Here is a 26,975-nt window from a genome sequence, read left to right as displayed (position 1 = left end):
TAATGGCTCAAACCTGTCTGACATGAGGAACCTTAGGACCACGTCTAAGTTCCATCCAGGAGTTGCCAAACGACGTTCCTTAGAGGTCTCGAAAGACTTAAGGAGATCTTGGAGATCTTTATTGTTGGAAAGATCTAAGCCTCTATGTCGAAAGACCGAAGCCAACATGCTCCTGTAGCCCTTAATCGTGGGAGCTGAAAGGGAGTGAACCTTTCTCAGATGTAAAAGAAAATCTGCGATTTGGGCTACAGAGGTACTGGACGAGGACACAGATGCTGACTTGCACCAGTCTCGAAAGACTTCCCACTTCGACTGGTATACTCTAATGGTAGAAGCTCTCCTAGCTCTTGCAATCGCACTGGCTGCCTCCTTCGAAAAGCCTCTAGCTCTTGAGAGTCTTTCGATAGTCTGAAGGAAGTCAGACGAAGAGCTTTGATGGACATTCTTTACGTGGGGCTGACGTAACAGATCTACCGTTAGAGGAAGACTTCTTGGAAAGTCTACCAGCCATTGAAGTACCTCGGTGCACCACTCTCTCGCGGGCCAGAGGGTAGTAACCAACGTCAACCTTGTCCCTTCGTGAGAGGCGAACTTCTGCAGTACCTTGTTGACTATCTTGAATGGTGGGAATGCATATAAGTCCAGAAAAGACCAATCCAGTAGAAACGCGTCTATGTAGATTGCTTCTGTATCTAGGACTGGAGAGCAATAGATTGGTAACCTTTTGGTCAACGAGGAGGCAAAGAGGTCTATGGTGGGTTGACCCCAAGTAGCCCAAAGACTCTTGCCCACGTCCTTGTGGAGGGTCCATTCCGTGGGTATCACCTGACCCCTCCGACTGAGACAGTCTGCCAAGACGTTCAAGTCCCCCTGGATGAATCTCGTCAACAGGGAGATACCTCGAATTCTTGACCATAAGAGAAGGTCCCTTGCGATCTCGAGCAGCGTGAAGGAGTGTGTGCCTCCTTGCTTGGAGATGTACGCCAAAGTTGTGGTGTTGTCTGAGTTGCCTCTACCACTAAGTTTCGAAGAAGCTTTCTAATATCATCAAGGCCAAGTGGACTGCTAATAGCTCCTTGCCGTTGATGTGCATGCTCTTCTGACTTGAGGTCCACAGACCCGAGCATTCCCGACCGTCCAGGGTCGCACCCCAACCCAAATCCGACGCGTCTGAGGACAACACGTGGTTTGGGTTCTTGACTGCTAGGGATAGTCCCTCTCTCAGACTGATATTGCTGTCCCACCATTTCAGGCATGCCTTTACTGGTTCGGAGACTGGGAATGATACCGTCTCTAATGTCTTGTCCTAGTTCCAGTGAGAGGCTAGATGGAACCGGAGACGCAGAAGGTGTAGTCTCCCTAGTGAGACAAACTGCTCCAGGGATGAGAGAGTCCCTACGAGACTGTTCCAACTCCTGACTGAATAAACGTTTCGTTTCAGCATTAGTTGGACTTCGAGCAGGGCTTGACTGCGAATCTCCATCCCCAAATATAGAATAATCTGGGATGGGATCAGTTGGGACTTTTAGGTTGACCAAAAGTCCCAACTCCCTGGCCAGACTCAACGTCCAATGTAGATCTTGCAGACAGCGAAGACTGGACGATGCTCTGAGAAGCCAGTCGTCCAAGTACAGGGAGGCTCGGATCCCCGATAGATGGAGGGATTTTGCCACATTCCTCATGAGCCTCGTAAACACGAGAGGCGCAGGACTGAGGCCAAAGCACAGGGCTCGAAACTGGTACCCCACATTCCTGTAAACAAACCTCAGAAACGGTTGGGAATCTGGGTGTATAGGAATGTGGAAGTATGCCTCCTGAAGGTCGAGAGAGACCATCCAGTCGTCTTCCATAAATGCTGTCAAGACAGCCTGGTAGACTTTATCGTGAAGTTTGTCTCGACAATGAACACATTGAGCGCACTTGCCTCTTACGTACTCCTGCAGTGAACATGGCTGCCAAATCATTGGAGCCATCCCTGAGGGACTTGTTCCTGCAGAGAACGTGGCTGTCAGATCATTGGAGCCATCCCTGAAAGCCTTGTTTATGCATGACATAATAGTACAGCAAAACTTCAAAGGCTCGAAAATAGCTGTGAAGTCGACCTGTAAAATCTTGGAGCGTCTCATGGCCAGGTGCCAGGGAGAGTCTATGAGGTTTGAGAAGTCTATCTGGGCAGAGGCAGGAACTCCCAAGCCAAGAACTTCTCTCGTGTCAGACTCTCGCTCTATAAGCCAGTTTAAAAGAAGGGAAAGCAAAGGCTGTCTCCCCCAAACTCCTCCTGGTGATAAACCAGTCGCCTAGCAAACGTAAAGCTCTCTTAGAAGAGCGAGAGAGCACTAGCTTATAAAACAACGGCTTCGAAGTAGCTAGGCCTAGTGTAAGCTCTGACGTTTAGGCGAACGAGGAGCAGCAGTTACAAAAAGATCCGGACAAAGATCCTTAAAAATCAGCATGATTTATTTAAAGTCCTTAGAGGGCTAAGCAGCTTTAGGCTCCTCTCCGTCTGACAGAGTCCTCAAGGGAATATCAGTAGGAGGGGGAACAGCAACTTCTTCATCTGAAGGAGCCTTGTCCGACAATAGCCGAGTCTCAAGCAAGGGAGAGACCTACCGTGGTGGCAATGCTTTACAAGCAGAGTCCACACGCACTGGTGCATTAGTAGCGGACCAGGACGCAACGTCATGTAACTGCTTGACAGTCTGTGAACTGTCAACAACAACAGGTGCGTGAGGACGCACAGCGTCCACTCGAGACTGCTTTGACCGCCTAGACTGAGCAGTCAAAATAACTCTAGAATGCGGAGGTTGACGCTCAGCGTCAAAACAAGTCAACTCCGATTGTTGGCGAACGTCCTGAACATCAACAGGAGCATCAGCAAGTGGCCTAACGTCCAAATGTGGCTGAAAATCCACACGAGACCGCATCGAGTGTGGTTCTAAACAACCTGACTGACGTGACTTGGCTACGCCAACGTCAACAGGACGCACAAAGGAACGTTAGGGTGGCTGAAGGCCAGGATCTCGATGAGATAAACGGCTAGGCTCAACGGACTTATCGGCAGAATAGTCTTCCATAAGGGAGGCAAGCTTATTCTGCATGTCTTGCCGTACAACCCATTTAGGATCAACGGGAATGGTTGCGGTAAGAGACGAGGGTAACGTCTGTGACCGCAAAACCTTGCCTACAAAAAGACTCTCGGAGTCTGTGTTACGCTTTTGTTAGGCGGCGAGCAGTCTTCCGATGACTGCATAGGGTCAGAGCTGTCCTAATAGTTAAAACCAGGACGCTGGACCTGTCCTGAAAGGACTGACTTTCGCTTAAAGGGCCTCGAAACCTTGTTCCACGGTTTCTTATGCGAAAAGCCTTCGGATGACGAGGAGAAAATCGTCTCTCTCGCCTTATGGTAGGGGTGATCTTGGTAAGATACACCTGATACCATAGAGGGAACGTCTGTTCGCTGATCAAGGCCTCTCGAACCCATAAGTCGTACGACATTACTTCTCCCCTGGGCTTGGGAGCTTGCAAGAGGTCCCGGACTAGGCGAACGACAGGCACGAACAGACGAACCCTCGGTCGCAACACTGATAACACTTTGCGCAATATCACTTTATCACTACGATTTTCTGTTTTGCACTTATTTCACTGAAATCAAATTTTTTAACAATTCACATTAGGTATGAATAAAACTGATTTCTAACTGAAGCACGCAATTCTACCCTCATCAAAAGGTTGTAATTGCGAAATCAGTCGTATAATGTAAGCACATTAATACCAGCAAAAAACAGTAAACATATTTTAAGATAAAAAAAAAAATCAGTGGCTGGGGAAGAGACTAAACACTAGTTCATTCAAAACTACGTTTTCAATCTCTCACCGTACAGTGCCTTGGGACGAGAATAAAAACTAAAAACGTTTTATCCTTTCTCCCCGTACAGAGACTAGGGACGAGAGTAACTCGAGAACAACGTTACTCGCTTGGGACGAGATAAAGATTGGAACGTTCTCTCTCCTCTCTCTCTCTTGATTTCGCACCGAAGAGAAGAGCCCACTTACCTTTCGTCAATAAACAGGTTATTTGACCAAAGGAAAAAACTGAAAGGATTTTCAATTAAAAGTTCCTTTAAAATAGTCTTTAAAACATTTAAGCTTTGAAAGAAAAAAGAACAAAACGTCAGAATCGATTTACTCTTTCTGCAAAGTGAAACCGTGATACTCTCTCTCTCTATCGTAACGATAGAGCGCAAACTGCGTAGCATAAATAAACTAAACGTTAGTTCATCTTTGAAACAGTACGAAGACTATTCAAAGAAAAAAAACTATCATAAAATATTTAATAAAAATATTTCATTTAATAAGTTTTAAATCATTAGCTCTGTAAAAGTTATTTACGATAGAAAAGGGCTCAACGTTGTTTAACTTCGGTATCCAAGTTAGGACCGCCTACTCTCAGGAAAGGTCGCATATAAAAAAATCATTAAAATTTATTTTGATGTTTATTATAAATGGAAAGCTAATCGAAGAGGCCTAATAAAGGCGGTTGAGATATAAAATATATAGAGGAAAATCTATAATTAATTTATAACGTGATAAGATAATTGCTAAAAGCCTAAAACACACTTCCGTCTAAGGGAAGGCTCGGCCATTTAAAAGTCAAAGAAAGTCCATACTCTCTCTCTTGTCATCAAAAATTAAATCTATCCAAAAACGAGTTCAAGATTTAAGATGAAGATAAAACACCTGCACTGCGAAAGCTCAAACCAAAATGAAGTACTTCACCAAATATGTTGAGAAAACTCCAGGTTCTACAGCGAGTATTGATACGTCTTGTCGTCAACGTCGACAGAGAAGAATTGAAGGGTTTGTTTACATGCAAGTGGTATCTGGCCGACAGTTGGCGCTGGTGGGCACACCCGCAACCTTCATAGCGATCGCTCGCGAGTTTTTTGAGTGTGTTTTCTGTCGAGCCGCAGAGTTGCAGCTATTATATATTCACCGGCTAAGTTAAATATTTAAAAACTAGATAATACTGTACTAAGTCACAAGAACGGTACTGTATTTCAATGGGTACATTATAGGGTCCTCCATCTACTTTGTCCCTTTACTAATAAATTAAGGCAAAATCAAACCTCAAGAGAAATATCTCTACTCACTTCTGTAATCTTACAGCCTGGTTCTCCTTCTTTCAGGAATAACTTACGGAGGTCCTTGTCAGTAAAATTCTCGGGTAAGTTATTAATACAGAGGCGCGTTTTGGAGACAAAAATATTAAGGTTCTTGAGCATACGACGTTTGACTTGTTCTCGCATTTGTCTCATTTTCATGTCTGAATCTGATACTCCTACAGCTGCCTGAGTTCCAAGACGCACAACTGAAAAGTAGAGATTACATAAACAGCTTTCAAAAGTTACATACAGTGGTTACCTACTGTGTTTGTATACCCTCAAGTTTCATAATTACTGAATATTCAATATACTTTTTCAGTCTTATTCATTTAAAACTTGTCTCCATGTTAAGGATGGAGTAAAGAGAAAGAGAGATAAGATATCATAAAGTTCAAAGTTTACTGAATATTTCAATAGCTTTCTTTTAAAAATGTTCAGGATGGTAAGAGGACCTAGTATATGGATTGGAAGTAAAAGACTCAGGATATTGTTGAGGAGTAGAAAGGTGAACTTGTGCAACACGATGGGCTTGCGGAATTAAATCGCTTTATGTATTGGATTCAACTAGATCAACCAATTTTGACAAACTACTTTGATGAAAAAAAAGAGGGCTCATAATATTGGCTGAAATCAACCTGTGATTTTTAGTCTGTAAACTCTTATTCACCACAGAACATATCCATTCTCTTCTTTTAGGTATAGAGTCACAATATATTGTGCTAGTTCTGAATCATTGAATACTACCCAATTTCTTTGAAATATTGTACAGTACATCAGTCAAATCACTAAGGTTCAGCAGAACTGATCTCTGATTTCAAGTCTTTTAAAAATATATATAAAACCCATGGGGTAGAATTGACAAAATAATTCATTTATAGGATTCAGTTTAAAGCTTCTAAAATTCCCTTGAATTCTTTAAGAGGAATTTCCCATTCTTTAGTACTGACAAAAAATACCTGCAAATTAATATTTCTTTTTACAATAAGACTTCTAAGCACTAAGCACAACTAACTATCCAACATGAAAACAAAATGAACCTTAAGCATAACAATAAGCACTCTGATGGCATTTCATAAAAATGACCTCTACTCAACGAATATGATAATGGAAATTAAAGACTAATTTAGGAATACCAACAGTTAACAGAATCCATAAAATGCAGAAAATCAAGTGGGAATGTCACCAGTAGGGGTAACTTGAATAAATGTTTATCAAATAGATCACCCGTGGGTAAGTGGAGAAATTTGAAACTACTTACATCCTTCCCTGGCTAAGTAAAGATTACGTTTATCTTTAACTTTCTTATCGGATTCTAGGTCTTTCATTTCTACTAAAGTGTTTCTGCTGACAGCTTTAAAAACGTACATGGTTCGACCTAGAACTACAAACTTCTCTTTTGTCAAAGGATCCTCTGCTGCAGCCAAACATGCTAAAGCCCCTTCTTTAGTCTGTAAAAAAATACAAATCAAATTAAATCCTAAAATTGTATCATACATTTTTTTTTAACAAAGTTGGTGTTCCTTTTGCATCAATAGGCATAAGAGATGATGATGATGATGATAAAGTGGAAAATATTACCTTATATCAATTAGGGTATGTATTGATAAATATAGATTAAAATATTGATAGTCAGATTCTTTGAAAATTTGATCATCCGTGACGGATGAACCGCAAGATGGTGAGGGATTACTGTACTGTAATAGCCAGTTTAATTTAATCCCCAATTACTGATTGCAAAAGAATTATTTGCAGTTATCTCAAAGGAAATCACATCAGAGCATAAGACCTTGCAAAGGATAAAAGTTTTTTAAAATACTGTTTGAAAGAATTCTTGATACTGTATCTATGCTACATACTCAAAGTTCACTGACTTAAATGAAGGTTTGCTAGCACAAAGAGCATATGAAAATTCATGCTTCTTTAATGTTTGAATTGACAGGAATTGCCTTTTTTTTAGCGATGGTACAATAGTAATACCAGGAGAGGGCTGTCCAAGTTGCAAATTCAGTAGTCTGATAATAATATTCATTGTTATATGCAAATGTAAATCAAAATTAATATCTTCATTAAGAGGTGTAATACTTTTCCTCAAATCTTTATGAAATTTTACTGGTTAACACATAACACACCCCATGGTTCCCTGATTATTTGATCAACGATTATGGCATAGACCGACTATTTTCAAAGCAAAAAAATAAGAATTATTTTTAAATATTAGCATAACATATTTACAATATATTGTAAAGATTTCAAGCAATCTAATATAATTTCACTTGGCTATAAATTATGTTCTGTCATGTTCCTTTCAACTTTTTGGGGGATAAATCCTCCTAAGGGAAGATTAAAATATAGTAATGAATGTTACATGTGAAGCGTGAAGTAGAGATAATGAATGGAGAAGTATTGATTTAAAAGCTCAAGATAAAGACGACTGGAGAAATACTGTATACAGTAACCTAGGCCCTTTGCATCAATAGACGTAAGAGATGATTATGATGAATGAATGAATGTTACATGCAAAGCTGGGTTTCCCATGACTTTGTAGAAAACTATAAAACCACTAAATGAAAAACAGATGAATATGGCATGTTCTCAGGAATTTTCAAAATTGTAATCACAGCACAGTAGTGATAAATGCTAAAGATAAAAAGTTAAATGCTACATCATTTCCCCAGAAGTTTTCAAATGTTTTAATCAAAAGTTATGACCTATGAAACAGTTGGAACATTCACTGTCAGGAGAAAGTTTCTTATTTAGTTTGGATATTAGAGGTATCCAATTTTTATTGTTTTGTAGACAGAATAGAATGAAAGACATATCTAAAAAATATAAATTTTTGGAAATTCACCAGGTTATTAATTTTCTAATAATTTCTCACTAATTAACCCTTTTACCCCCAGGCTATTTGGAACTTTCCAACCCTTTACCCCCAGGGGTTATTTTTTTAAGCACATTTTGCAATATAATTTATTTAAATTGCTCTAACAGTCTTAATTTTCGTCATAGAGAGGTCAGGTTGGTCTCATTCTCTTGGAAAATGCCTGAAGTTTCTGAAAAAATTATAAAAAATATGCAAAAAAAAAAAAAAAAATATAAATAGCAGTTTTTTGCAAGGACGTCCATGGGGGTAAAGGGATGGGTTTTGTGAAACGTACCAGTACGTCCTTTGGGGGTAAAAGGGTTGATACTAACAGTTCCTTTTGTCTTTGCTGAAAGATGATATTGCTGTACTCTCAAATTTTTTTTATCCCCACTTTATTGTTATAGCCCCTTCCTGGACATAATGCTTGTTTACCCATTATTACCTCCGCCAACGAAGTTGGAAGGTGGTTATGTTTTCGTCCCTGTTTGTGTGTTTGTTTGTGAACAGCTTCCTGGGCATAATTTTATTCATAAAGTAATGAAACTTGCAGGGATTAACTTTTATGTAAAAAGCTGGAAATGATTAAATTTTGGGAGGTCAAGGTCAGTCAAGCAAATTGTCCAATTCACGTAATCAGCCATAAGTTTGGACATAGTTGTCAGAAACTTCAAACTTGGTACATATTTGAGTGTATGAAAATACACGCAAATTAATACATGTTAAGGTCAAAGATCAAGCAAAAGGCCAAGAAATAAGCCGACGAGGTGGCTATTGAGCACCCCTCTAGTATTTCCTGTTTCTACGTTTGTAACCGTTAACTCAAGGTTTTTCCCTTCCTTTCTTCGTTATCTAAGTTTTGTTCCAACGGGTAGACAGTACCTAGTATAAATCAACATTGAACAAGGTACTTTTATTGTGCTACCACCTTGCTATCCACATTTTCATTGTCTTATTACATTTTCCATAAATTTGACATGCATTATATGTCTCCTTTTTATCCTTAATTTTGTAACCATTTATTTTCATCATATTCATTCATGAAAGTATTGCCAAAGATTTTCTTTCAAGTCTCGCACATTTCCAAATACTCCTTATCAATATCTTGAATATAGCATAGACTTTAATCCCACACTCCTAAACTTCCCCATTCTCAATCAAACAATTTAAAAAATCAAGTCCCTACTTCATAATGGATGAGATTTCTACAGTAGTTTCAATCTGAAAAGAATATTGATTCTTATAAGTCACAAACACTATTACCAACCTACTCTACTTTCTTCAGATCTTCAAGGACAAAGGGCATCAAATATTTTCTCCCATGACTCACAATTTTTGTTAACACTAATTTCTTCATATACCTCAATTTTATTCAATACGCACAATGATCATCAAAGGTAAAATTAAATAAGCCCCGGAAATGAAAGGGCAAAAAAAAAAATGAGTAAGAATAGTAAATCACCCAAGTACAACTTTAAATAACACAAGAAGCAAAGACATGCGAAAATGAGCAAAATCCTTACTCTCCTACTCAAAGTATAAATTTCTAAAACATACAAAGGGTTCCACACAAGGTAAGGGGAAGAAAATAACAGAAACAAGGGAATGAAGGTAAAACTGCCACACCTCATATGGGTGTTGAATATGGACTTACTACCAGATGGTGGGTTATCATAACCATTGGAAATTAGATAAAAAAAGAGCACTGAATCTTTTTCTAGGCTTCAAGTTACAGATAAGGGGAAAAAATGGATGGAAGTATAAGGGTAAAAATGAAAAAAAGCATCGAACCTAAGATACTGGCCATGGAGAGGATATTCTAAATATCAATTATTCTGTCATTTAAATAAAATTTTGTGATAATCAATTATGTAATAACAATTTCTCACCTTGAACTGGGCAAAGGCTGTTCCACGAGGATGTTCAGTAAGAGGGTCCATACACAGGAGGACGTATTTAAGTTCTCCAAACTCTGAAAGAACCGACGATATATCTTCTTGGGTGGCATCAAAAGAAAGATTCTTGATAAAAATTGTCCTCTCTTCTTCTATATCTTTACTTGGATTTGTTGTCTTTGGCCTTTTTGGTTTTCTTTCCTCTTCTTCCTCCTCACTCTCATCATCACTTTCTTCTTCATCTTCATCATCATCATCCTCATCGTCACTTTCCTCGCTGTCATCCTTATCTTCTAACCCACTGTCTTTATCCTCATCCTCTTCTAATTTTTCTTCTTTAATCTTTACATCTGGATACCCAGTATCAAAAGAACTTTCTCCACCTATGATATCTTTGTCTTCAAATTCCTCTTTAATTTCAACGTTCTCCTCTTTTATGTCATTTTCAGTTTTTACAGTCTGTGTTTCATACTTCTTTTTGGCAACAGCTAAATCAACGACAACTGGCCTTCCTGAAATGAGATACAGTCGGGTATTATATAACTTGAGAATTCCTGACAATCTGACCATTACATATCATAGACTTCACAAAAAAGGGATTTTGACGAAGGAAAAATCTATTTCTGGGCGAGAGACCCGTGCCGCCCAGTGAAATGCTCCTTTAACATCATTTCTAAGGTAAAAACTGCTATGAATTTACCAGAGAAAAATTTGTATAGGAATGCTAGGTTGAACCCAGCTCGTTCACCTTAATAAGGTGTCGGTATAATACTGGGGCGCTGAATAAATCACAACCAGAGTCCTCGCACCATTTAGATATCTCCTGTCAATATCCCCGAACAGTGAGGTGCCGTTCAACATCCCACTACTACTAGCAATCCCACGCCAGTGACGTCACTCCTTTAAATAGCACGCAACTTTCTAGCCGTATTTTGCCGTAATACAAAAATGTTATTTTCATTAGTAAAATAAATTTTTGAATATACTTACCCGATGATCATGTAGCTGACAACTCTGTTGCCCGACAGAAATCTACGGTCGGGATACGCCAGCGATCGCTATACAGGTGGGGGTGTACACAACAGCGCCATCTGTGAGTAGGTACTCAAGTACTTCTTGTCAACAAGAACTCAATTTTCTCCTCGGTCCACTGGTTCTCTATGGGGAGGAAGGGCGGGTCCTTAAATTCATGATCATCGGGTAAGTATATTCAAAAATTTATTTTACTAATGAAAATAACATTTTTCAATATTAATCTTACCCGATGATTCACACCCAGGGTGGTGGGTGGAGACCAGCATACATGTTAACAAAGAAGCTAAGTATCCCGTATCTTATTTTAGCCGTTATTCAAAATAACAAACATAAAATAAATAAGTACCTGGTAAGGAAGTCGACTTGAACCATTACTCTGCCTTTTTAAGTACGTCTTCCTTACTGAGCCTAGCGATCATCTTAGGATGCTGAGCGACTCCTAGGTGCTGAAGTATGAAGGGCTGCAACCCATACTAAAGGACCTCATCACAACCTCTAATCTAGGCGCTTCTCAAGAAAGAATTTGACCACCCGCCAAATCAACCAGGATGCGGAAGGCTTCTTAGCCTTCCGGACAACCCAGAAATATTTCAAGAGAAAGATTAAAAAGGTTCTGGAATTAGGGAAATGTAGTGGTGGAGCCCCCACCACTACTGCACTCGTTGCTACGAATGGTCCCAGAGTGTAGCAGTTCTCGTAAAGAGACTGGACATTCTTAAGATAAAAGACGCGAACACTGATTAGCTTTTCCAAAAGGTTGCGTCGAAAATATTTTGCAGAGATCTATTTTATTTAAAGGTCACGGAAGTTGTGACAGCTCTAACTTCGTGTGTCCTTACCTTCAGCCAAGCTTGGTCTTCCTCATTCAGAAGGGAATGAGCTTCTCGTATTAACAGTCTGAAAATAATAGGATAAAGAATTCTCTGACATAGGCAAAGATGAATTCTTAACTGAACACCATAAAGCTTCAGACGGGCCTCGTAAAGGTTTTTAAAATAGAACTTAAGAGCTCTTACAGGACATAATACTCTTTCTAGTTCATTTCCAACCATACGCTAAGTTTAGAATAACGAACGATATTGGTCAAGGCCGAGAAGGCAGCTCGTGTTTGGCTAGAAAACCAAGATGTAGAACATGTAGCCGTTTCGGATGAAAATCCGATGTTCTTGCTGAAGGCATGAATCTCACTGACTCTTTTAGCTGTGGTTAAGCATATCAGGAAAAGAGTCTTAAAGGTGAAATCTTACAGGGAGGCTGATTGAAGTGGTTCGAACCTGTCTAACATAAGGAATCTTAGAACCACGTCTAAATTCCAACCAGGTGTAACCAAACGACGCTCCTTCGTGGTCTCAAAAGACTTAAGGAGGTCCTGTAGATCTTTATTGTTGGAAAGATCTAAGCCTCTGTGACGGAAGACTGATGCCAACATGCTTCTGTAACCCTTGAAAGTGGGAGCTGAAAGAGATCGCTCTTTCCTCAGATATAAGAGGAAGTCAGCTATTTGAGTTACAGAGGTACTGGTCGAGGATACGGATACTGACTTGCACCAGTTTAGGAAGATTTCCCACTTCGATTGGTAGACTCTAAGGGTGGATGTTCTCCTTGCTCTAACAATCGCTCTGGTTGCCTCCTTCGGAAAACCTCTAGTTCTCGAGAGTCTTTCGATACTCTGAAGGCAGTGAGACGAAGAGCGTGGAGGCCTTGGAGTACCTTCTTACGCGTGGAAGACGTAGCAGGTCCACCCTTAGGGGAAGAGTTCTGGGAACGTCTACTAGCCATCGAAGTACCTCGGTAAGTTATTCTCTCGCGGGCCAGAGGGAAGCAACTAGTGTCAACTTTGTCCCATCGTGAGAGGCGAACTTCTGCAGTACCTTGTTGACAATCTAGAACGGAGGGAATGCATATAGATCTAGATGAGACTAATCTAGTAGAAAGGCATCTAAAAGAACCACTGCTGGGTCCGGGATAGGTGAGCAAAGTATTGAGAGCCTCTTGGACATCGAGGTTGCGAAGAGAACTATGGTTGGCTGGCCCCAGGTGACCCAAAGTCTCTTGCATACATCTCTGTGGAGGGTCCAATATGTTGGAATTATTGTCCCTTCCTACTGAGACAAACTGCTAAGACATTCAAGTTGCCTTGGAAGAAACTTGTTACTAGTGAAAAGTCTAGACCTGTTGAACAGGAGAGGAGGTCACTAGCGAACTCGCACCATGTCAGAGAGTAGGTCCCTCCTTGCTAGGAGATGAACATCAAAGCAGGGAGTTGTCCGTGTTGACCTCCATTACTTTGTCTTGAAGGAGAGACCTGAAGCTTTTCCAGGTCAGACGTACTGCCAGAAGCTTCTTGCTGTTAAAATGCATTGTCCTTTGACTCGAGAGCATAATCCCGAGCATTCCCTACCGCCTAAGGTCGCACCCCAGCCTACGTCCGATGCGTCTGAGAAGAGAACGTGGTTGGGAGTCTGAACAGTCAGGGGAAGACCCTATAAAAGGTTGATAAAGTCCTTTCCTCAGGTTAGACCAGACTTATCTTCCGGAAACCGGGATCGAGACCGCTTCTAGCGTCTTGTCCTTTTCCAGTGAAGAGCTAGATGAAACCGAAGAGGACGGAGGTGTAGTCTTCCAAGTGACACCAATTGAACCACGGATGACAGTGTCCTAACCAGACTCATCCACAGCCTGACAGGGCCGTATTCCTTCTTCAGCATCTTCTGGATGGATAGCAGGGCTGGGGATTGATTTTCTTGTTCAGCCATGTCCTCATCAGAGGGTTCCTCATCCGAAACTGATGAGGAAACGGCAACGGAGTGGGCAACGTCTGACTCGCTGAATCCGGTCGCACTGGTGGATGCGTGACGGAGCCGGACACAAGATCATGGTACAGTACTGCTGCACAGTCTGTGAACTATCAACCATGGGGATGCGAGGAAGTACAGCGACAACCCGAAACTGTCTAGACTGTCTGGGTAGTACAGACAACCCCTTATCGGGTTGCTGAGGTTGCCACACTGCGTCACAACAAGTCACCTCTGCTGGTTGTTGAACGTCTTCCCAGTGACACACTGAACGTCCACAACCACCTCCGAGAGTAGCTTAACGTCAACGTGCGACTGGCAACCCACACTGGGTCGCACCGGTGGAGGAACCATCTCAACTGGCGGACATGAGTAGGATACCTCAGCGTCAACAGGGCGTACAACCAACCGGTAGGAAGGTCGTTGGCAAGAAGGTTCTTCTCCGTAAAAAAAAAAAAAAAAAAAAATCCTCTATCAAGGACTAAGCTTGGACTGCATGTCTTGCAACAAAGCCCAAGGTCTATGGGAGCAGGTGTGGCAACAGACGGGGTTAGCGACTGAAGCGGAACCATTTACCCTCCCTGGAAGCATGTTATGCTTAAATTAAAGTCCATAGGAGGGTAAGCAGCTTAAGGCTCCTCTCCAAATGACAGAGTCCTCAAGGGAATATCAGAAGGAGGGAGAACAGCACTTTCTCATCTACAGGAACCATGTCCGAGAAAAGCTAGGTTCTCTCAGTGAGGGTCTCACTGGTGCAAAAGCAGCAGACCAGAAGGCAACGTTATGAAACTGCTTGACAGTCTGTGAACTGTCAAAAACTGAACTGTCAACCACAACAGGAGCGTGAGGACATACAGCACTGGTGTATAAGTAGCAGACCAGAAGGCAACGTCATGTAACTGTTTGCCAGTCTGTGAGTTGGCAACAACCAAAGTTGTGTGGGGAAGCCTCAACTCCTGACTGACTAGTTTGCTGCGGGCGAGTGGCGGTAACCACAGTGTGTAGCGGAGGCTGACACACCGTGTCAAAACACGGCAGCTTGTGGTAGCTCACGCACGGCAACGGAGTGCTCTGTGTGTGGGAGTCATCATACATCTGGCAGGGTTGACTGTGCATGGGTGGAGGAGCTCTCACAACAAGAGTGTGAGAGCAGAAAGCCATGCCGGGCGCACAACCGTGGGAGGTGTAGGCCCACGGGTGCATCGTCAACCTTCTCCGCAGTCGGAGTGTGGGAGCTGGCAACAACAAAAGCTGAGAGTTGGTGCAAGGGAGGGGCTGCGGTGGGTTGCAGAGCATGCTGTATGGTATGCGGAGCATGCTGTATGGTATGCGGAGCATGCCGCATGGGTTGCGGAGAATGCCGCATAGTACTGGAACCCGGCAGCTCTACAGCACCTTCCCACTGCTGATGCGGTAGCTCACGCATGTCAACGGATGGTGCAGCAAGAACATGCGTCTGGCAGGGTGGACTGCGCATCGGTGGTGGAGCTCTCACAGGTGGAGTGTGGGAGCAGGCAGCCGCAGTATCTGCTGAGCGTACAACCGTGGAAGGTTGTAGATTAACAGGTGCATTGTCAACCTTCCAGCACGATACTCCTGCATGAAGGAGCAAGCTGAGACTGTATAGTCTGCAGCATGGACCACTAGGGTCTATGAAAGACGACAACAAACGGAGCTACTGTCCGTTGTGACTGAGGGTCTAAAACAGCTGGTGCGGCAACAGACGGAGTTACTGCCTGTTGCGGTACCGCCTTGCCTCTCTTGGGAGGTGTGCAGTCGTCGGATGACTGGAGCGAGTCCGAACTGACCCAGTGGCTACACCTAGGCCGTTGGACTTGCGCGGAAGGGACCGACTTGCACTTAAAAGCTGCAAGATTTGGTCCATGGTTTCTGCGAGAAACCTCTTCCGCAGACGAGGAATAAATGGGCTCTCTCGTCTTTGCGTGGGTGGGGTGATCACGTCGGCAACGTGTGTAGATACACCCGAAACCACGGAGGGAAACGTCTGTTCGTCGATCAAGACCAGTGGAACCCATAAGTCCTTCGACATTACTTCTCCCCTGGGCTTGGGAGCTTGTAAGAGGTATCGGACTATGTGAACAACTGGCACGAACAAACGAACCCTCGAACGCAACACTGTAACACTTTGCGCATATCACTTTATCACTTTTGATTTTCTGTTTGCACTTATTTCACTGAACTCGAAACTTTAAGTGATTTGTACCTGAAACACGCAATCCTATCCTTCATTAAAAGGTAGTAATTGCGAAAACAGTTTTACAATGTAACAGAAAAACATAATGAAAGATAAAGAATTCAGTGACTGGAAAAGAGACTAAACACTAGATCAAATAAACTACGTTTAAAATCTCTCACCGCATAAAGCCTGGGAACAAGAATAAAACTCTAGAAACGTTTTACCTTTTTCCCCTATAGCGACTAGGGAGAAGAGTAAACAACGAGAACAACGTTACCCGCTTGAACGAAACGTTTATCCTCCTCTCTCTCCCTCCGTCTCTATCTCTCTCTCTCTTGACTTAGAACCTGAGAGATGAGCCCAATTATATATCGTTAAAACATATTATTTGTTAAAGGAAAAAAACTGAAAGGTTTCCCAAATAAAAAGTTCCATTATTAGAATTAAAACCATTTAAGCTAAGAAAGAATGAACGAAACGCTAGAATCGGTTTACTCTTACTGCAACGTGAAACCGTGAAAGACTCTCTCTCTATCGTAACGATAGAGCGCATGTTGAACGTTCTGAACGTCAACAACTGCGGAGACTAAACTAAACGTTAGTTCATCTTTGAAAACAGTACGAGACTATCAAAGAAATTCTTTCAAAAACATTAAAATTAAAATAGCATAAATTCTTAACAGGAAATACGATATGACGGGCTCAATGTTAATTAACTTCGGTTCCAAGTAAGGACCGCCTACTATTAGGAAAGGTCGCATATAAACAAACATAAAAATTAATTTTTATAAGTTTATAATAAATGGAAAGTTAATCGAAGAGGCCTATAAAGGGCGGAGAGATATAAAATAAATCTATAACTTTGTTAAGCAAAATTACCAAAAACCTAAACACACTTCCGTCTAAGGGAAGGGTCGGTCATTAAAAGTGAAAGAGAGTCTATACTCTCTTCGACACCAACACTTCCGTCTAAGGGAAGGGTCGGCCATTTAAAAGTGAAAGAGAGTCCATACTCTCTTCGTCACCATAATTAAATCTATCCAAAACGAGTTCAAGTTTTGAAATGAAGATAAAACCCCTGCATAGCGAAAGCTCAAAACTGGAATAGTGTACTTCACCAAAAAGTTGTGAAAACAAATCCAGTTAGGGACGGCGTATTAGTAGGTCTTGCCGGTGGCACGACAGAGGAAAAATTGAGTTCTTGTTGACAAGAAGTACTTGAGTACCTACTCACAGATGGCGCTGTTGTGTACACCCCCACCTGTATAGCGATCGCTGGCGTATCCCGACCGTAGATTTCTGTCGGGCAACAGAGTTGACAGCTACATGATCATCGGGTAAGATTAATATTGAAAATATCGTTATTATAATGACTACCTATGAGGAAACTAAAGTGTCATTAACATTAAAATATAATGTACTTCACATCACATAAGTGTTAAATATATTAGTGAAATATGATGTTGAACAAAAAAATGGTAATGCTATAAAAAATCTAGTTTTTATAACAAAGGATTTTTCATACAAACATATATTATAATGAACACAAAATTGTGGTTACAGCTGTCCCAATACAAGTCAATTTTAAAATAAGGACACAAGAAGACATATGAGTAACCATATGCACTTGCACACATACTAAAATGAAGGGATGGGAGGTGCGCACCCAAGCGCTCCTTGTTCCTGATACTTCTTTTATATCTTCATGGTTGTTACATATATTTTGTATCATAATTAGAAATTTGTGGTTTATATACATAATAAATAACCTATAAGAAATAAGAAATATATATAAAGAGAGGATACTGTATTCTGGAAACTTACGAGCAAGACCACCTTCAACATAACAAACTACGCAAATTCTGCGTGCAACCACCAACTCTGTATGAGTGGAACTTCATATGTGAATTGCAAATACCCAAATTAAGTATCCTTTGGAAACTTTCATATTCTATCAAATTTTGTAATATTTATATTTCATCATTTTTATTTTTAGTATATGGGGATATCTAGAAAAAACTGTTGTCTCCTAAGAGTTAAGAAGCAAGTTATAGACCCATGAACATGGAAAGAAAGAAATTTAGACTTGCAGGAATATGTTATTTTCATTAGTAAAATAAATTTTTGAATATACTTACCCGATAATCATGTAGCTGTCAACTCCGTTGCCCGACAGAAATCTACGGACGGGATACGCCAGCGATCGCTATACAAGAGGGGGGTGTACTCACCAGCGCCATCTGTGGTCAGGTACTGCAGTACTTCTTGTCAACACCACCTCAATTTTTCCTCGGTCCACTGGTTCTCTATGGGGAGGAAGGGTGGGTCAATTAAATCATGATTATCGGGTAAGTATATTCAAAAATTTATTTTACTAATGAAAATAACATTTTTCAATATTAATCTTACCCGATAATCATGTAGCTGATTCACACCCAGGGGGGTGGGTGAAAACCAGTGTACATGTTAATCAAGAAGCTAAGTATCCCGTATTTCATATTATCAGTTATTCAAAATAACAAATGAAATTATAAGTACCTGGTAAGGAAGTCGACTTGAACCATTACTCTGCCTTTAATAAGTACGTCTTCCTTACTGAGCGCAGCGGTCCTCTTAGGAGGCTGAACAACTCTAAGGTGCTGAAGTATAAAGGGCTGCAACCCATACTAAAGGACCTCAACACAACCTCTAACCTAGGCGCTTCTCAAGAAAGAATTGACCACCCGCCAAATCAACAAGGATGCGGAAGGCTTCTTAGCCCACCGTAACAACCCAAAACAACAATAAAAGCATTCAAGAGAAAGGTTAAAAAAGGTTATGGGATTAAGGGAATGTAGTGGTTGAGCCCTCACCTACTACTGCACTCGCTGCTACGAATGGTCCCAGGGTGTAGCAGTTCTCGTAAAGAGACTGGACATCTTTGAGATAGAATGATGCAAACACTGACTTGCTCCTCCAATAGGTTGCATCCATAATACTCTGCAGAGAACGGTTCTGTTTGAAGGCCACTGAAGTAGCCACAGCTCTCACTTCGTGTGTCCTTACCTTCAGCAAAGCAAGGTCTTCATCCTTCATGTGAGAATGAGCTTCTCTAATCAGAAGCCTTATGTAATAAGAAACTGCGTTCTTGGACATAGGCATCGAAGGTTTCTTAATGGCACACCATAAGGCCTCTGATTGCCCTCGTATAGGCTTTGACCTTTTAAGATAGTACTTTAGAGCTCTGACAGGGCAAAGAACTCTCTCTAGTTCGTTACCCACCATGTTGGAAAGGCTAGGAATTTCGAACGATCTAGGCCAAGGACGTGAAGGAAGTTCATTTTTTGCCAAAAAACCGAGCTGTAAGGAACATGTAGCTGTTTCAGATGTGAATCCTATGTTCCTGCTGAAGGCGTGAACCTCACTAACTCTTTTGGCTGTTGCAAGGCAGACGAGGAAAAGAGTTTTGAGAGTAAGGTCTTTGAAAGAGGCTGACTGGAGAGGTTCAAATCTAGGTGACATAAGGAACCTTAGGACTACGTCTAGATTCCAGCCTGGAGTGGACAAGCGACGTTCTTTAGAGGTCTCAAAAGACCTAAGGATGTCCTGTAGATCTTTGTTGGAGGAAAGATCCAAGCCTCTGTGGCGGAAAACTGCTGCCAACATACTTCTGTACCCCTTGATCGTAGGAGCCGAAAGAGATCTAACATTCCTAAGATGTAACAGGAAGTCAGCAACTTGGGTTACAGAGGTACTGGTAGAGGAAACTGCATTGGCTCTGCACCAGCTTCGGAAGACTTCCCACTTGGATTGATAGACTCTGCGAGTGGATATCCTCCTTGCTCTGGCAATCGCTCTGGCTGCCTCCTTCGAAAAGCCTCTAGCTCTAGAGAGTCTTTCGATAGTCTGAAGGCAGTCAGACGAAGAGCGTGGAGGCTTGGGTGTACCTTCTTTACGTGAGGTTGACGTAGAAGGTCCACTCTTAGAGGGAGAGTCCTGGGAACGTCGACCAGCCATTGCAGTACCTCTGTGAACCATTCTCTTGCAGGCCAAAGGGGAGCAACCAACGTCAGCCGTGTCCCTTCGTGAGAGACGAACTTCTGAAGAACTCTGTTGATGATCTTGAACGGCGGGAATGCATACAGATCGAGGTGGGACCAATCCAGCAGAAAAGCATCCACGTGAACTGCTGCCGGGTCTGGGATCGGGGAACAGTACAATGGGAGCCTCTTGGTCATCGAGGTAGCGAACAGATCTATCGTTGGTTGACCCCACAAGGCCCAAAGCCTGTTGCACACGTTCTTGTGAAGGGTCCATTCTGTGGGGATGACTTGACCCTTCCTGCTGAGGCGATCTGCCGAGACATTCATATTGCCCTGAATGAATCTCGTTACCAGCGTGAGCTTTCGACTTCTTGACCAAATGAGGAGGTCCCTTGCTATCTCGAACAGCTTCCTCGAATGAGTCCCTCCCTGCTTGGAGATGTACGCCAAGGCTGTGGTGTTGTCGGAGTTCACCTCCACCACCTTGTTTAGCAGGAGGGACTTGAAGTTCATTAAGGCCAGATGTACTGCCAACAACTCCTTGCAATTGATGTGAAGCGTTTCCTGTTCCTTGTTCCATGTTCCCGAGCATTCCTGTCCGTCCAAGGTCGCGCCCCAGCCCGAGTCTGATGCGTCCGAGTAGAGATGAAGATCGGGGGTCTGAACAGCTAAAGAGAGACCCTCCTTGAGAAGGATGTTGCTCTTCCACCACATTAGAGTAGTCCTCATCTCTTTGGTAACAGGAATAGAGACCGCCTCGAGCGTCATATCCTTGTCCCAGTGAGCTGCTAGATGGTACTGAAGGGGGCGGAGGTGGAGTCTCCCTAACTCGGTGAACAGGGCTAACGATGACAGAGTCCCTGTTAGACTCATCCACTGTCTCACCGAGCATCTGTTCTTCTTCAGCATGCTCAGGATGCACTCTAGGGCTTGGTTGATTCTTGGGGCCGACGGAAAAGCCCGAAAAGCTTGACTCTGAATCTCCATTCCCAGGTAAACGATGGTTTGGGAAGGAACAAGCTGGGACTTCTCTAAATTGACCAAAAGACCCAGTTCCTTGGTCAAATCCAAAGTCCATCTGAGACTCTCCAGACAGCAACGACTTGTGGGGGCTCTTAAAAGCCAGTCGTCTAAATAAAGGGAGGCTCTGATGTCCGCCAAGTGAAGGAATTTCGCAATATTCCTCATCAGTCGCGTAAACACCAGAGGTGCCGTGCTTAGGCCAAAACACAGGGCTTGGAATTGGTACACAACCTCTCCAAAGACGAATCTCAGAAAAGGTTGGGAGTCTGGATGGATGGGAACGTGAAAGTAGGCGTCTTTCAGATCCAACGAGACCATCCAGTCCTCCTGCCTGACCGCTGCTAGGACCGACTTCGTCGTCTCCATAGTGAACGTCTGCTTGGTGACATAAGCATTGAGCGCACTGACGTCCAGCACCGGTCTCCAACCTCCTGTCTTCTTGGCCACCAGGAAGAGACGGTTGTAAAAGCCCGGGGATTGATGATCCCGGACTATCACCACTGCCTCCTTCTGTAACAGGAGCGACACCTCTTGATGTAACGCTAGCCTCTTGTCCTTTTCCTTGTAGTTGGGAGAGAGGTTGATGGGAGAAGTGGTCAGAGGGGGATTGCGGCAGAACGGAATTCTTTAACCCTCCCTTAGCCACTTGACAGACTGAGCGTCTGCACCTCTTCTTTCCCAGGCTTGCCAGAAGGTCTTGAGTCTGGCTCCTACAGCTGTCTGGAGAGGAGGAGAGTCAATGCTTGCTTTTCGTGGACTTGGCACCTTTCTTGGACCTGCCCCTGTGACCGTCTGGGCGGGTACTTCCTCGGCTGGGGGCTCTGCCACGAAAGGGCGGAATAAATCTGGTAGCAGGTGTATCAGCCACTGGGGTGCGGTAAGTTCTCGGTACTGAAGGTACAACCTTAGCCTTACGTGCTGAAGAGGCCACGAGGTCATGCGTATCCTTCTGTATAAGAGCCGCAGCCATCTCTTTGATAAGATCCTCAGGAAACAGGAACTTGGCGAGAGGAGCAAACAGTAACTGTGACCTCTGGCAAGAGGTGATACCAGTAGAAAGGAAGGAGCAAAGTTGTTCCCTTTTCTTGAGGACTCCCGAGACAAAAATAGAAGCAAGTTCGCCAGAACCATCGCGAATTGCTTTGTCCATACAGGACATGATCAGCATGGCCGAGTCTTTGTCAGAAGGGGCAGTCTTCTTGCTCAAGGCCCCCAGGCACCAGTCGAGGAAATTAAAAATTTCAAAGGCGCGAAAGACTCCCTTCAAGAAGTGGTCCAGATCAGAAAAGGTCCAGCAGACCTTAGAGCGTCTCATAGCTGACCTACGGGGAGAGTCAACCAAACTTGAGAAGTCAGCCTGGGTAGAGGCAGGGATCGCCAAGCCTGGTTCCTCTCCCGTGGCATACCAGACGCCCGACTTAGAAGTCAGCTTAGGAGGAGGAAACATAAAAGACGTCCTTCCCAGTTGCTGCTTGGACTGCAACCAATCCCCTAAAATTCTCAAAGCTCTCTTTGATGATCTAGCGAAGACAAGCTTAGTGTAGGCAGACTTAATAGGCTGCATGCCTAGAGAAAACTCGGAAGGAGGAGAACGAGGGGTAGCAGAAACAAAGTGTTCAGGGTATAACTCTCTGAACAGAGTCAGGACCTTACGAAAGTCAATGGAGGGTGGCAACGACTTGGGTTCCTCCACATCAGAAGAAGGATCATCCAGGTGAGCAGCTTCATCCTCAGAAACCTCATCACCTGAGGGTTGAGAAGCGAGAGGTAACGATAAAGCGGTATGCTGAATGGTTGAATCCTGAAGAACGGGTGCATGCGCACTTGCGGATTCATCATCAAGTCTCTGCTGAAGAGGATGAGGGCTGGTAATGACAAAGTCATGAGGCTGGGATGAAGGAGGTTCTGCGGGGGTCTGAGGAGCAAGCGAGGTGAGAAGCGAATGCTGTAAGGCATGAGGCTCATGCTGCAAAGTCTGCGGTTCATGTTGAATGGGAAGAGGCTCATGCTGCGAAGAATGCGGTTGCTGCATGCGTTGAGCTGGCTGCCTCATAGCATGAGGTTCCTGCCTCAAGAGTTGCGCCTGCCTCAAGCGTTGAGGAGGTGGCTGCGCAGAGAGAGGCTCTTGCCTCAAGAGTTGAGGTTCTTGCCTCAAGAGTTGAGGTTCTTGCCTCAAGAGTTGAGGTTCTCGCCTCAAGAGTTGAGGTTCTTGCCTCAAGGATGGTGGAGGTTGCCGCAACGCAAGAGGTTGCTGCCTCGAGGATGGAGGAGGTTGTCGCAACGCATGAGGCTCCTGCCTCAAGGGTAGAGGAGGTTGCTGCAAAGCATAAGGCTCCTGCCTCAAGTGTTGAGGAGGTTGCTGCATAGCAAGAGGCTCCTGCCTCAAGGAAAGTGGAGGTTGCTGCACAGCGCTGGTATCTGGCAACTCCCAATGCGGCAGCTCACGCATGGAGGCAGGTTGAGGAACCTCAACATCATACGTCTGGCAGGGTGGACTGCGCAGAGGTGGAGGAGCGCTCGCAGGAGGAGGTGTGCTAACCTTCTCTGCCTGAAATTCCTGCATCAACACCGCAAGCTGCGACTGCATAGTCTGCAGCATAGCCAACTTGGGATCAACAGAAGTTGGGGCAGAGGCCTGTTGAGGCATCGCTTTACCTCTCTTAGGAGGCGTGCAGCCATCAGATGACTGCGGCGAGTCCGAACTGGCCCAGTGGCTACATCTGGGCTGTTGGACTCGCTCGGTCTGGACCTTACGCTTAAGAGGCCTTGAGACCTGGGTCCAGCGTTTCCTCCCGGAAACTTCTTCCGCAGATGAGGAAATTAAGGGCTCAATCGTCTGAGAGTGGAAGTGACGATCTCTATAAGATACGCCCGCAACCACTGAGGATACTACTGTGCGCCGATCAAGGCCTGCCGAACCCTTTTGCCCTTCGACATTGCTTCTCCCCTGGGCTTGGGAGCTTGCAAGAGGTCCCGGACTGGGAGGACGACTGGCACGCACAGAAGTATCCTCATGCGCAACACTGACACTGACACTAGGCACAGCACTGGCACTACCACTTCCCACTGCACTTTTCACTTTAAGTTCCTTGACATCTGCCAAGAGAAATTTGTGGTCACTCACTACAGACTCCACCTTATCACCTAAAGCCTGAATGGCACGTAACACATCCGACATATCAGGCTGAGCACTAGTAATAGGTTCGGGGGTCACCACTACAGGGGAAGGAAAAGGTTGAGGATCATGGGGGGAGGAATAAACCAAAGAGCGAGAAGAACTCCTCCTAACTCTCTCCCTCTCTAACTTAGCCGTATACTTGAGGAATTCATTAAAATCGAATTCCGAAAGCCCGGCACATTCCTCACATCGATCTTCCAACTGACAGGATTTTCCCCTACAGTCGGAACAAACGGTGTGAGGATCAACCGAGGCCTTCGGAAGACGCCTATTACAAGTCCTAACACTACATCGTCTTTGTCTAGGAGCTTGAGAATGGTCGGACATCTTGAATAAGAGAACAGTCAAGGGGGGTTTCCAAATTAAAGCAAAGATCGTTATACCATTAATCAAAATCAATCCAAAAGCTATCTAAGCTAAGGGAAAAGCTTCCTGTATAGCGAAGGCTAAATTTCAGAGCAATACTTCACCAAAACCGTGAACAAAGACTCCAAAATCAACAGCGTATCCATGTAGGTCTTGCCGGCGGCACGACAGAGGAAAAATTGAGGTGGTGTTGACAAGAAGTACTGCAGTACCTGACCACAGATGGCGCTGGTGAGTACACCCCCCTCTTGTATAGCGATCGCTGGCGTATCCCGTCCGTAGATTTCTGTCGGGCAACGGAGTTGACAGCTACATGATTATCGGGTAAGATTAATATTGAAAATGACAACTTAATAGGCAAAAGACCAATGTCTGGTTAACACAATTAACCCATACAGCCATCATTTATCAATCTGAAAAGTATACATTATGACAAGGAGACAATTCATCTAATGCTTTGCCATACATGATATTTCAACAGTCCTGCTACACCTGATCAAATCTAATGACATCTACAAGAAGCAACAGGTAAACAATCAGTAAGAGTATATTTCTGTTCTCACATAAAATGGCTTTCACAATTCAAAAAAAAAAAAAAAATTAACCACCACTATCTAAATTTCAAGCACCACCACCCACATTTGAAATAGGAAATAGCAGAAATTTGGAGAACATCCATTTATTTTTGTTTCCCTACAAGTAAGAAAAAAAATGTTTATAGTTTATGGTATGATCATGAGTACTTTTTTATCCTCACACCAAATATTTGCCAGCACTATAAGTCAACCATTTGAACTGTTTGCTTATTTACTTAATGATAGCAATACAAATACAGTATGAGGACTATACAGTGATACCTCTGGATACGAAAGTTTCTGCTTACGAAAAATTCAGGGTACGAAAAGCGATACAAAGATTTTTATGCCCCAGTATACGAAAAAATTTTCAGAATACGAAAAGCTTACGAGATCCCAACTCTTCGGCGAGAGTACAGTACCTTTTTTTTCAGGGTATCAACCCTTAATTTAGGTGTACAGGTAACAATACACCTTCACTGATCCAAATGCTTTACTTACAGTACCGTAACTTTTATACAGTAGTAAAGAAAACAGACCGTTTTCTTAGGGCTTGGAGGGGATAACTAGGCTATAACTACATTATTGAATAATCTCATGGTGGTTTCTGGAATGGATTAGGCTGTTTTTAACGGTTGGGTTAATTACTGAATGATAGAAATGGCTGCATTGCATGTTTATTACTACAGTTTAGCGTGTTTATGAAAGAAAAGGTGTCTTTTCGTAAGGCTTGGAACGGATTAGCCTATTTACATGTAAAATGCGACTCAGGATACGAAAAAATCAGCATACGAAACCGTATCCTGAACAGATTACTTTCGTAAGCTGAGGCATCACTGTATGCTGTACAACCAATCTTAACAACAGTCAAAATAAAATATAAAAATTGCCAGCTTACCTAACAAAGGCTTCATATTGCATTCTTGAATAGCCTTCAATGCTTCCAATTTTGATTCATATTGTAAAAATGCATATCCAGCTAGTTTCTTGCCATCCTTGCGAACAATATTTATCTCGTTTATCTTGCCATACGGGGAAAAATTATCTCTTATTGCCTTCTCGGTGATCTAAAAATTCAAAATAGCATTAGCCAATAATTTATAAGATTAATCTAGAAAGCATTAAATGCTACAAAACAAAAATAATTTTAATTAAGATAGCATTAATAAGTTTACTGTACATTAGTGTACTCAGAATTAAAGTTCTGACATGATAAGAATGACTGGTTGGAAGACAATTACAATTGGATGTTTAGTTTTCATCTACAACCTCAAAAGGGTAGTTTCAAATATTACGACAATACTCCGTGAATCTATTAAAAGAAAACATATTATAACTTAACCCTTTTACCCCCAAAGGACGTACTGGTACGTTTCACAAAACTCATCCCTTTACCCCCATGGACGTACCTGTACGTTCTTGGAAAAAAAATGCTATTTATATTTTTTTTTTGCAAATTTTTGATAATTTTTTGAGAAACTTCAGGCATTTTCCAAGAGAATGAGACCAACCTGGCCTCTCTATAACGAAAATTAAGGCTGTTAGAGCAATTTAAAAAAATATTTATTGCAAAATGTGCTTGAAAAAAAATAACCCTGGGGGTTAAGGGTTGGAAAGTTCCAAAGAGCCTGGGGGTAAAAGGGTTAATGTACTCAGAATTAAAGTTCTGACATGATAAGAATAACTGGTTGGAAGAAAACTATAATTGGATGTTTAGTTTTCATCTACAACCTCAAAAGGGTAGTTTCAAATATTATGACAATACTTCATGAATCTATTAAAAGAAAACATATTGTAACTTAAATGTTAACCCTTTTACCCCCAGGCTATTTGGAAATTTCCAACCCTTAACCCCTAGGGGGTTATT

At 42.8% G+C, this 26,975-nt stretch overlaps 1 protein-coding gene across 1 annotated transcript in view; it reads right to left on the bottom strand.

The window, feature by feature from the left end:
- LOC137624575 (RNA-binding protein 28) overlaps positions 1 to 26,975 on the bottom strand; it is a 59,986-nt gene that overhangs the window by 17,339 nt on the left and 15,672 nt on the right. Inside the window, exons 4-7 of the mRNA XM_068355510.1 lie at positions 26,007 to 26,175; positions 9,912 to 10,429; positions 6,421 to 6,610; positions 5,151 to 5,368 (exon numbers count right to left, since the gene is read on the bottom strand). Of these exons, the coding sequence (XP_068211611.1) occupies positions 5,151 to 5,368; positions 6,421 to 6,610; positions 9,912 to 10,429; positions 26,007 to 26,175 (1,095 nt within the window). The remainder of the gene's footprint in view (positions 1 to 5,150; positions 5,369 to 6,420; positions 6,611 to 9,911; positions 10,430 to 26,006; positions 26,176 to 26,975) is intronic.

This window comes from Palaemon carinicauda, chromosome 31 (genome assembly GCF_036898095.1).
Source record: "Palaemon carinicauda isolate YSFRI2023 chromosome 31, ASM3689809v2, whole genome shotgun sequence".
NCBI classification, from domain to species: domain Eukaryota; kingdom Metazoa; phylum Arthropoda; class Malacostraca; order Decapoda; family Palaemonidae; genus Palaemon; species Palaemon carinicauda.
This window is presented reverse-complemented; position numbering and strand designations above follow the sequence as displayed.